The sequence below is a fragment of the Oreochromis aureus genome, linkage group 3 (genome assembly GCF_013358895.1).
Source record: "Oreochromis aureus strain Israel breed Guangdong linkage group 3, ZZ_aureus, whole genome shotgun sequence".
In the NCBI taxonomy this organism is placed as follows: Eukaryota; Metazoa; Chordata; class Actinopteri; order Cichliformes; family Cichlidae; genus Oreochromis; species Oreochromis aureus.
In genome coordinates, this window is record NC_052944.1 from 61455276 (window position 1) to 61468093 (window position 12818).

Here is a 12818-nt window from a genome sequence, read left to right on the forward strand (position 1 = left end):
ATCAGCTGCTGCATCAGCCAGAAGAGAAAAACAAGAGTAATGCAGCCATTTTCTATAGAACAGAGAGCTGTTGTATGATAACCCTTTAACATACAAAAGCCTGAACCATGAGATATTTGTCAGAAAATTCACAGTTTTTGTAATATGGAGTGTTTAATGACCATTCACAAAGGTTTTCAGAAGAAAATAAAATCACACTGAAGAAGTCTCAGAAATTCACAGAAACTCATGTATCAAGTATAACACACGTGGCTTTGAAAGGGTAAATCATTTTCTCACTGTTTAGAATGTTTACTTTACTCACATTTTCTAAATGGCTTAAATGTTTCTTCAACCCACAAAGGAAAGAAGAAAAATCTGTAGCTTTTACATAGTTCTTCCCCTGATCTTATCAACAATTCTACTTTTGATAGTTTCTTTAACCTCTTTAATTCTGTTGATATGAAACTACCTTGTATCAACGACTCTGGCTGCTGCTCCTGGTGATGCAGGGTGTGTGGTTGCTTTGTTCTTGTCTCACTTTGAGCCTCTTTGTCCCAAATTATTTTTTTAAAGTCTGTGTATAGATGACTTTCAAATTGTATCATTTTTCTAAAGAAAACATTATACATCTGGTGTCACGAGTCATGAGTAAATAATGTGTGAGATGGAGAACAAGAGAACAAGTAGAAGAAGAAATTGTTCATTAAGTTACTTATGTAGTGTTTTCTGTGCCCTACTGTCTCCAAGTTTAGTAGATAGTAAACAGACTGTAAACTCAGAGACTGCATGAACCATATTTTACTTCCACCCAAACTTTGCAATCCAGAGTTGTGTGGCCCGGTTCATATCAAACATTAAAAAAAAAAAAAAAAAAAAAAAAACGAATAAGACATCTGGAGGGGTCATAGGTCAGTACCATAATATTATTCCTGGTGCTGCTACACCACACAGCCCTGCCTCAAAATTACTGAAAAAGACAAAGCAAAAAAAAAACAAACCCTTCTAGATAATCTTGGTCTAAAGTCATCATCTACACTGTAGTATGGAGATGGTTTGAGAACAACTCTAGTTTAATCCAAGCATTTTCTTGCCTTTGTTGATAGCTATTATAAAAATAGCTCTTGTGTTTTTGAACAGGTGATGGATGAGCTTGTGCTTTCATTAATAAAAGAAATAAATATTGTCTCATGTCTCCTGTATGTGGTGTTAAATAGGTTTATACTGCTGTACTTTAATGTCGGTCATAAGAGTGGTAGTTCAAAAGCCATTAATTTTATGATGTGGGACTCACTGTGGAAAGTTTGAGAACCACTGATTTCGAGCTTTAAAGCTTTAAGAGTAAAGACGGGGAAAACCCCCAAAACAAAGGCTTTTCAACCGGGAAACTGCAGAATAAGAGGAGAAATATTCACTAACATTCCTGGGTTGTATTAAAGGATCTGGCTGCTGCTGCTGGCAGGAAGAGGACCAAAAAGCAGGACTTACGTAGACAAAGAAGGTAAACTAAAAGAGGCAGATTTATTGTGCTATAGCAAATTTTTAAAGCCAAAAAACCAAAAATGGGAAACTAGAAACTAAGAAGGGGAAACTAGGAGGGAGGATGGTGAGGAACACAGAGGAAAACCACAGCACATAAGACAACACTACAACAGACACAGGGCTTAAATACAAGGAGGAAACACATGGGGAACACTGCAGGGAGAGGTTAACATAAAGAGACACGGAGGAAGGACTGAGGAGACAGAGTCGCCACATGGAACATGAAAAATGTGAAACACAGGAAGACACAGACAGAAACTAAAGACTAAAATCTATAACATAAATACAAAACCATAAAAAGAACCAAAACCATGAATAACAACAAATCAAAGACTATTAACTCAAACCAGAAATTACACACAAAGACCCAGCATGATGACAAAAACATACATTTCTAGATAATGAAAAATAGGAATTTCTCTCTCATTTAACAGTTTTTACTAAATTACTTTGGTGTCGTATAAATGGCCGTGGGAGGAGGTCTTTATCTGTAGGGAAAGCTGTAAAACTTGTGAAAATATACTTAAAAGTCCAAATTTTCTGTGGTCAAATAAAACATTGATTAGTGATGTGGTGACTTTAAACATACACAGCAACTGCAAACTCAGAGACTGTATGAATCATATTTCACTCTCAGACTCACTGTGGAAAGTTTGAGAACCACTGATTTAGACAGAGGAACTCTCCCCCCCAACCAAAAAAAAAAAAAAAACCAAAGGCTTTTCAACCGGTAAACCACATAATAAGAAGATAAATAATAATTACATTACTGGGTTGTATTAAAGGATCTGGCAGGCAGGAAGAGCACCCAAAAGCAGGACTTACGCACACAAAGAGGGTAAACTTTTTATTGCACTGTAGCAAATTTTTAAAGCCAAAAACCCAAAAATGAGTAACTAGTGTTGCGTGTATTCAGAATCTGAGAGAGCAATCAGACAGAGTCAGAATGTCTGTTTTGCAGCTTTTATTTTCTTCAACAAAGTACAGTCAGCGCACAGTTTATATAGTCATGGTTATCGCCCCTTCTCGCGTCAAAGCAGTTTATTCAACATGCATTTACTGGTAAATTATCAGATCATTTATCAGAACTCATAATCACATTCCACCACGTATGTTACTTGATGTTCTTCCAGGTGCTATCTGTCTTAAGGTCTAACCGCTCCCCATCTACCCGAGCATGTTTCTCAAACTGTGTGAGTGTCATTCCTCTTTTAGTTTCTTGTTATTGTGCAGGCTCTCTTGCAGTTGTCAGCAAACTCTGCTCTTACTCAAATTCTACTTCTAGCTTATCTTATCTCATTCTGTGTCTTATGAGGATGTGTAGAAAACTTGTATATGTCAGCGTGTAGCCAATCTCTCTTATTCTGTCCCTTTTCTTCAATAGATCACCTGGACAGTCGCGCCAGATGAAGCTTGTGACCTTCCCATCCTGGACTAGAATACATTCTTTAATTTGCAGTATTATGTGTACAATAAAACACAGGAAAACCACAGCACATAAGACAACACTACAACAGACACAGGGCTTAAATGCATGGAGGAAACACATGGGGAGCACAGCAGGGAGAGGTTAACATAAAAAGACACAGAGGAAGGACTGAGGAGACAGAGTCGCCACATGTAGACATGAAAAATGTGAAACACAGGAAGACACAGACACAGAAACTAAAGATTAAAATCTATAACATAAATACAAAACCATAAAAAGAACCAAAACCATGAATAAGAACAAATCGAAAACTATTAATTCAAACCAGAAAGTACACACAAAGACCCAGCACGATGACAAAAATATAAATTTGTGTCGTATAAATAGCCATGGGAGGAGGTCTTTATCTGTAGGAAAAGCTATCAAACCTATGAATATATGCTTAAAAGTCAAAATTTTCTTTTGCAGTAATTTTGGTTCTTGTTTGCAGTGTTATTTTTCTTGTAGTTATCTACTGAACTAAAACACAAGCTTTTTAAATTGATTGAAGGGCCTGAATGACTGCTTGTGTCTCTGTGACGGGCCTGTGATAGACTGGTGAACCACCTTTAATTACATTTGAGACAAATTATTGTGAAATTTCCCATCCTGGCCTCTGGTGTCCTGCTTTGTGATTTTCTTTGGTCTGGACACACTTTGATAAATTAACAATAACAATTTTCTCTTTGTTTGTGTGCTCAGCAGTAATAAACATGATTTTTTTACAGGATTTCCCTCCTGTAACTAAGGGTCAAAGGTCAAGTGAAAGCAGGCATGTGCTGAGTAGAACCACCTCTGCTGCCACCTACTGGCCTTTATTAAGCAGTGACTGATGCCTGTACAGTGCTTACAGTCACTGGCCACTTTATTGGGTACATTTGATAGTACTAAGCTGAAACCCTTTTCCTTTACAAACTGCCTTCTTTATTCTAGTATAGATTTAACAAGCTGGTGGAAACATTAATTGGAGACTTTAGTCCATACTAATATGAAAGCATCACACAACTTTAAACAGAGACTGATGGATGGATGAACAAGCTTCATATGAGTAATTAGTTTACGTTTTCCAAATGTCTTAAAAGTTTCTTAAGCCAACAAAAGAACGAAGGAAAATGTGTAGCTTTAATCTAGTTCTTCCTCTGGTCTTATCAACAATTCTACTTTTGATAGTTTCTTTAACCTCTTTAATTCTGTTGATATCAAACTAAGTGACTAAATCTCTCGTTCCATGACGATCCCAAAGGTGCTCTGTTGGATTGAGGAAACTGGTTTGGAATGATTTCAGCTTTGTGACACGGTGTGTTGTCATAAAAATATGGATATGCTCAGCAACAAGACTCAGGCAGAGTGCGCAAAAATGGGAAATGTGTCTCACCACTACACCACAGCCTGAACTGATGATGCAGATCAGGGTGGAGCCATGACCTCCTATCCAAATTTTGCAGAAAACTGGAAACTCATTAAAACCAGGCAATATTTTTTCCAATCTTCTAGTGTCCCATTTTAGTGAGCCTGTGTGAATTATAGCCTCCATTTCCTGACCGTGGTGATTCCTACTCTTCATCTTCTTGCCTGGAGGTTGATAGTCAGTCAACCTAAATAACCCTGTGAAAAGGATGAGATGCTGGAGATCTCCAAATTCACTCAGATTAGATGAAGACAGATGTCATAGATATCCTCATTATGGAGAGATCCTCAGTTTAAATCTGGGTTCTTTCATTTTTATTCAAAATAATCTTTTTTATCCAAAAGAAATGTTTCCATATCTAAAATCTTCCAGGCCTATTTCCTGCAAGACTAACTGATTAGAAGAACCACACCAGCTGGTCCACTGGACCTTTTCAGTGCTTACTCAGGCTGTATCCCAATTCAGGGTCTGTAGCCTTAAAGTACGCAGCCTTAACGGTCCACAAGGGCGCGTACTCAATGACCGCTTAGGCTGGAAGTGTCAGGCTTCTGAAATGGGATGGTCTAGCCCAGGGGTGGGCAACTCCAGGCCTCGAGGGCCGGTGTCCTGCAGGTTTTAGATGTGTCCTTGATCCAACACAGCTGATTTAAATGGCTAAATTAGCTCCTTAACATGTCCTGAAGTTCTCCAGAGGCCTGGTAACGAACTAATCATGTGATTCAGGTGTGTTGACCCAAGGTAAGATTTAAAACCTGCAGGACACCGGCCCTCGAGGCCTGGAGTTGCCTACCCCTGGTCTAGCCTCTGTCACGCTGCCCAGGTTGCCCAGCAACCATGATACTAACAGCTGGAAACGTTTCATACAGCTTTGTTTGACAGAAATGAAGGAGAAAATCTTTTGTACATGAGCTTTGATTTGATCTGAGGCTGAGACCACGTGACTGTGAAATTTATGATTATTGGGCTTCATTTCTGTACTGAACAGTCATTTTAAGATTAGCTAGTAAATAACAATTAGCTAATGTTGTTTATGAGACTAAAGTCATCTCACTGTGGTAATGTAAATATAATATGGCCAATATTAAAGGTATTATTTCAATCATTATTAGTTATTACAGCAGTGAATGAACTCTGTTTCAAATACTGAGATTCAGTAAAGATTCAAGCTGCATTTATTTATATTTCGTGTCACCTTAAATCTTCACTCAAAGACAGGTTCCTTTGACACTGTATATATAACTATGTTATATATAAGAGACAAATATTGTTCTTTTAATATGTTGGCATTATTAAATTTCTCTCAGTGCTAACTTTAAATATCCATGAAATCATCATATTCTCTGTAGGGTTAAGGTCGACTATTGAACGGCGTATATTTTAAAGTAAAGGCTTTAAAACCGCGTTAGTACAAACATCGCTAATGTCACAGAACTTTGCCGACATGTGGCCAACAGTAATGTTTTAATGTTCTTTGTTATTAAACATTTGCACATAAATAAGTGACATAATATTCAGTACTTACTTTTAAAAGTTTACTCTTCGGGCACCCCTCTTCTGCCGTTTTGTTTTTCGGCAAAATTATCCACACCGACTGCCGCGCTATGAAGTCTGGGATATGTTGGCCCATGAAGTCTACATCGCCACATCCTTAAAATTCAGGGAAATGAAAGACGCATTTGAGGGCCGCATTTCGAGCAGCCTTTGAATTGGGACAGCCTTCGTCGCGTCGCTGTGACGTAATCGGCCTTAAAATGCAGCCTTTAAGGCTGCAGACCCTGAATTGGGATACAGCCACAGTAGTTCTAAATAACAGCTTTAAACTGAATTTATCATGTGAACGTCTGCATCATTTAACCCCATCTGTGATTGTTTTACCTGGCCTTCTCTACAAATACTGCAGCCTGCTGCCTGGTATATAAACCATGCCAACATTCCCTTTCTATCAGGGGTGGGGAACTCCGTCGAGAGCCGGTGTCCTGCAGGTTTTAGATCTCACCCTGGGCCAACACACCTGAATCAAATGATTAGTTCATTACCAGGCCTCTGGAGAACTTCAGGACATGTTGAGGAGGTCATTTAGCCATTTAAATCAGCTGTGATGGATCAAGGACACAGCTGCAGGAAACTGGCTCTTGAGGCCTGAAATTCCCTACCCCTGGTTTATATCAAAACCAGTGCTTATATCCTGCTGTAAAATGACCTTTAGCCTTATGTCTGTGAAGCCTTCTTAAAATGTAGTACCTCTATCTCTATTCATCTACATGCATCTGAGGTGTTTTTTTGTGTGTGTTAGTTTGTTTGTTTGTTTTTTTAAATCAGACTGCACCCAACACTTTAATGACCTAAATTCCAAGTACTGTGTGTGAAAAGACTCCTGACTCTGGTTGAGTTTTGCTTTAATTTGTAATTTTTCTGCAAATCTATGTAGAGTCTATTACGCAAGTGGCCAATGCCATTGCCAGCATTTATAGCTGTGTGGCAGTACCATTGTTGACATGCATTCAAATTCGGAGCATGTGAGGTTATGTTGTAGGTTATGTTGTAGATTGTGGCTTCAAATGTTCAGAAAATCCAATATTTTGCATGACAGTGAAATTTCAATGTTGCAACGGACAGTTCCAGAAACTGCACAACTTCCAGCGTTGAGGCAACACTACTCTGTTAAAATGTACGGGTACATGGAAGCATGCAGAGTACATTGTGTATCAAAGGAAGTGTCCTTATTGAGACAGTGATTTGCTTTTTATTTGGTTTATTTGGCTCGTTTTCAGCACCAGGTCAAATAGGATGCAAAAAGGATGCTGGTAGTGGTTTGCCAATTTCATGCTTCACTGCTATCACACTAACCTAACCTACAGCACAACCTGGACAACAGGTTTTTCCCTCACCACGGGCGGTTGTCAGATAGTTGCAGATCAGTCTCTTGGCTTGGATGATTGGAGCCTAACAGGAAAGTGAAAATAGCGTTACTGGGCTTTGATGTAAATTAAAATAAAGAAGAAAAAACATCAAAAACATGAATTTAGTTGAACTTCTTGACATCATAGCAGACAAAATTACCCAGAGTAGCTCTTCCTTTATGGGAGCTGCAGCAACAATGCTGCACACATAGATAAATTCCCCAAAATGGGCTAGTCAGTGCACATATTTCTTGTTCAGTCATTAAGTTTTTGGCACTCAGAAGCAGTTTACTTTGATTTCCCCTCACACCAACTCACATCCTTACTCAACCTCCAGTTTCTCAATGGGAAGAGTGTAGATGTAGTAAACCGTCATGTTCCCTCAGTCGGTGACTTTCCAGCTTTGCTTAATCTGACTTGCTTAGGATAAGAAATTAGAAGCAGGTTCTGATTTTTTGTTTGTTTCTTCTTAATTCTGTGTGAGATCAGAAGATCCACAGAAGGTGGAAAATGTCCACTGTAACATCTGCGTTGCACTGCTGGATTTGGATGTCTGCCTGCCTCCTTGTGCCTGTGTCTACATGTGAGTTGCATATCGGTTCGCTATTCCTGTGTGCATCATTTTGGATCTGATTTTAGTGTCTGCATCAGCAGCATTTGCTTAACAAGTCCTACTAGGACATAGATATATAGATATAAATGTAGCATTTGGACTTGTGAAAAGGATATCTGCTGTAGCCATCTGGCTCAGGGGGTCTCTGTGTGGGCTATGACATGTTCTGAAATAATAAGAAAGACACTTTTGGCAGCCTAAACACTAACGTTTCGTCCTAAGTGATCATATTTGAACTACAGGGTGGAGTGCTAAATTATCAGGTAATTACATTTAGCTTGGTTAGCACTCTGCATTTATAGATCGTATGGCTGCAATCCAGAGACACTCATCTCTAATTAAATCACGTAAGAGATTGAATTAAAATACACGACACAAATTTCACTGGACAAAACTAAAGCACACTTTCTTGGATGGTCTGAACCAGACCGCAGGTCATACCATCGATAATCCATAAAAAATGCTCAAAAAGGTTCCAACAGTGCAAACCATGTATGAGATCCAGTTCAGAGACTCCGGTTAACAGGAAACCTCTAACTTCCTTTTTTCTGTACAAGTTTAAATCAAATAGGCCTTGCCTCTTACTCCATTATCCAAGTTTGTTTTTATTGAGATATATATATAGAAACTAATAAAAAAAATGTAGTCAGCTTCACACCAGTTTATTTCAGCTGTAAAGCTAGACATTTTAACATGAGCTTAAATGGGCATTGACTCACTTGGTCAGGAGATGACCTGTGGGTTCTCGTGCTGATTTTCATGTCAGCCAGTCAAGCATCACTCGATTTTTGCAATCTGGTGTGTTGCACCATGCATGAGTGTATGATCGTGTTGAGGTTTACTGCCAGTGTAATTATCTTCCATTACAGACATACAGATATACAGAGGGAGACTCCAGAGACTTCCCTTTTTGGAAAGTTATATAACATATTGAAAGCTTGAAACCTTAGAAGAGCTTCTGAAAGAGTGGCCTCTGATTTATATGCATTTTGGTCAGAGATAACTTCCATGGTCTTATGGTCTTAACTTGTTTTATCCCCTTAAGGATAAGGTGGTCATTAACAGCAACATGGCATTCATTATGAAGTACATGTGGTGGGACGTCCCCACACTGGCCTCTGTGGAAGTTGGAGTGGGAGTTGCACTTTGACCTGTTTTAACTTATGTGGTCTGTGTTTGCTCTCTTTCAGTCTCATTAAGCGCAACAGTTCAATCTGGAATCAATGTCCATCTGTCATGTTTTGCTTCTGTCTATGACAATAACAACATCACTGCTGTACAGTGGAGCAGAAGTGACCTGGAGCCAGAATATGTCCTTTTGTATCAGGATGAGCAGTTTGTTACAGACAACCAGCATCCATCCTTTGTGAACCGGGTGGATCTGGAGGACAGACAGATGGAGGATGGAGACGTGTCTTTGATTCTGAAGGATGTGACGACTGCTGATAATGGAACATATGAGTGTCGTGTCCAGTTGGCGGGAACAAACCGTGAAAAGAGAGCTGTTTTCAAGGGTAACCCCATTTGCAGTGTAAACCTGAGTGTTGATCCTCCAGGTGAGTGAGTAGAGTTGAGTGTGTGTGTGATCAGAGGTGAAGCTGCTTCCTGGTTGTTGATGTTTGTTTCTAAAGATGTTGTTGATGAGACTTTGTAGAAAGCAGCTGGTCTGAGTGATGTGATCAGAGTGCAGTAGATAATGTCTGACAGCAGTTTGAAGAGGAAATGGATTCTGTTCTGTTCTTCACTCATCACCTACCTGACACACTTGTTTCTCACCTGCAGGTCCCCCGGACATTCACAAAAAGGATGGAGGATTCAGAATTAGAGTTGTTATACATCCAGCTAGTTTGACAGTTTTTATTTTGCTTGTTGTTGGTGCAATTGTTGGCTGTGTGAGCTGCAGAAAATATAGACAACGGCAGAGTCAAAGTTCTTAGTCTCAGACCTTTAAACAGCTAAAGTGTGAGTCAAACACATCCTGAATTTGGTGATCAGTGTCTTAACACAAGAACATTTTCTTTATTTGGGCATGTCAAGAACTTGTAACAGAACTTCATCATGATGAAAAATAAGAATAATAAAGATTTCTTCATCTCAAAATATGATATAATAATTTTTTTTAAATTTTTAACATCAAGTATAAAACATTTTGAATATGACTGACGTTATTTTTGGTGTGTCAGCCTTTCAGTCTTCCTACCATTTCAACCCTCCTACACTATATACACCAGCTCTTGAACTCCTGTACATTGTAAAATCTCCAGTGTTAAATTGACACTAGAAAGTGTCTGTATGTGTCCACTCTTTTGAGTGTGAAATTAACACTTTTGACAGTGTTATATTTCTAACAGTAGTCAGTGCTAAAGATTAACAATGACTAACACTGAGCAGTGCTGATTTTCCATCACTGGAAAATAACTAAAATGCTAGTAATATTTCAGTGTTAGAAAAACAACACTGCTAATGTTAGTCATTGTTAATCTTTAACACTGACTACTGGTAGAAATATAACACTGTCAAAAGTGTTAATTTCACACTCAAAAGAGTGGACACATACAGACACTTTCTAGTGTCAATTTAACACTGGAGATTTTGCTGTGTAGGTATCACCACTGTGTTTCTGCTTTTTATGCTCCACACTGGAGGTGCCATATAACATCTGATGTTAGCAACAGGTTGGGTCTGAGTATTTACAGAAGACTTCTTGAGGCTCTCCTATTGGTTGCTGTAGAGTTTCTTTCATATCAGATACAAAACAGCTCCTGCACCTTTACATTGTTAGGTTAGTCACCTTTCACTGGTGCAGACACAGAGTTGGACAGCTAGTTGGTGCACTTTAGTGTCAGTAGATGGCAGCACTAGACATTGGTTTATTGTTGAGATGGTGGTCTGAGCGGCCAGAGCTGTTGCCACATCCAAGAATCACTTTTGCTGCTAAATCAGCTCATTAAAGGCTTCTTTAAAACGATCACTTCACATCTGTTACCTAAATGCTAAATGGTGATATTACAAATACTGCTTTTTGTATTGCAACAAAGAAAACCCTGCACGTGCGTTCTGCACACTGTTGTCAACTCTGCCCCCCACTCACACTGCTATGACAGAAACACTTTAACAGGTGTTTACTTCATTATTTCACAAATGCATGACTAGTGCAAGAGAGCAGTTGTTATTTTAATGTGAGCTGACAATAAGAAGGAACTTGAAGAAACTACACTAACTTGTAATAACATCTGTGTAAGACAGCTGCAGGAGCACTGAGCTGTTAATGTGCTGCTGTGAAGGTAAGACATTAAAAAATGAGTTGGAATCTGCTCATTATGTATCTATTAGACTTGTAACTAGCTGATAATTTGAAAAAGACACTCAGCTCTATTTGTTTGAAACATCAGACGTAACCGATTTCTTTTTTGGGACCTTGGAGAGTGTAACAGACTTTGAACCACAGACAGCAAACTGCACGCCAGCTAAGATGCGGTGTACAGCTTCTTAAGTTAACCGTCATCTCCCAGTGCAGCCATCCATAGCCTAACAGACTTCATTTCCTATCACAAACACGTACGCACTTTGTTCAGACTTTTTTTTCTCTGAAGTTTCCAGCCACTGAATAATGCTCCTGCTCTTTATAGTGTGCAGCTGTGGCGTGTATCAGTTAGCAACAGCATCAGACATCTTTCTGAAACCCACAGAACCACACGAGAACAAAAGTGAGACCAAAGTTTATTGATTCTGCAGAAAAACTAGATCACTGCTGTGGAGCAGACAGCATGGTCTCCCACTTAGAAATTAAATAGATCGATAGAAAGATCAATAGGGGATCATATACAGTGCATTCCATTACTGCATTAATGCATTACATACTCATAATAAGGCAAGCTTGCTGGCTGTGTAAGGTAATGAGAAAAACATGTAAATATATGAGTATTACACATCTATGGCCTGAGGTCTTATGGGTCGGTCATCGGCTGGACTGGTGGGCCTCTTCAGTACAGAGCTCTGGCTTCACAATCTGAACACACAAGCACACACAGTTCAAAACCTCATGAGAAACAATAAGCACCTGTGCACAAACCTGGCCCGTCTGTTTTGTTCATATACAGAAAGTGAGGAAATGCCAGAGAACACGTCAAACCAGTTGCAGCTAAGACGTATCTTAACGAAAGGTTTCAATGTCTGAAGTCTCTCAGGCACAACCTTTGCATTTTAAGTATTAATCACCGTAACACATTGAATTATGAATACTATAAACAGTATATGTGAAACTTTAGATCAAACAGCATCTGCAGGTGCACCCCCTGCTCTTTGATACATTTCAACCACAAGATATAGAAGGTCTCACGCAGTTTACAGGAACAACATATAACAGATAGAGACTGTTGCTGTGGGTTTTTACTCTGACAAAAGGTCAGTATTCTGTATCTAGGTCTCCTTTGTTTGCTACGTGTCTTTCTATATGTTTTTATAAAAAGACAAGAGTGTCATCCATCCTAGAAAACAATTGAAACATGAACATTGTAACGTGTCATGCATTTGTTTGTCTGAGGTTGTATTTGAATCATTTTTAAACCTACTAAGGGGCGGATCTGCTAATGATGTCAGTATTAATTTAAACCGATGAGCTCACCGTGTTTGAATCACGTGACTTACATTTTTCTTTTTTGACATTTTTTAACTGGAAGATAAAAAATAAACTCATCAAAATAAACTGTCTGAGAAGTATGAACAAATCTCCCCACACAGGAAAAAAAATAAAAAATAGGCGGAGGCTGCTGCTGTGGTTTTACAGTGAGAAAACGTCATTTTCACACCTTGCACATCCTATCTCACTTTTACCTTTAGATCATCTTGGATTTTTCTATTCTATTGTTTTTTTCTTTTCTGCACATGTGCAGAGCAAAATAAGTGTGA

General features: G+C 38.9%; 1 protein-coding gene across 1 annotated transcript; it reads left to right on the forward strand.

The window, feature by feature from the left end:
* The first annotated feature begins 7683 nt into the window (after positions 1 to 7683).
* Positions 7684 to 10010, forward strand: LOC116333622 (hepatitis A virus cellular receptor 2 homolog). The gene is made up of 3 exons (XM_031756858.2): positions 7684 to 7880; positions 9101 to 9466; positions 9693 to 10010. Exons 1-3 carry the CDS (start codon positions 7808 to 7810, stop codon positions 9845 to 9847), a joined length of 594 nt encoding a protein of 197 aa, XP_031612718.1. The 5' UTR covers positions 7684 to 7807; the 3' UTR covers positions 9848 to 10010.
* Positions 10011 to 12818: the final 2808 nt, after the last annotated feature.

Coding starts and splice junctions, on each gene's coding strand:
- LOC116333622 (XM_031756858.2), top strand. CDS start 7,808: ATGTCCACTGTAACATCTGCGTTGCACTGCTGGATTTGGATGTCTGCC. Junction 7,881..9,100: donor CCTTGTGCCTGTGTCTACAT/GTGAGTTGCATA, acceptor GCTCTCTTTCAG/TCTCATTAAGCGCAACAGTT. Junction 9,467..9,692: donor CCTGAGTGTTGATCCTCCAG/GTGAGTGAGTAG, acceptor TCTCACCTGCAG/GTCCCCCGGACATTCACAAA.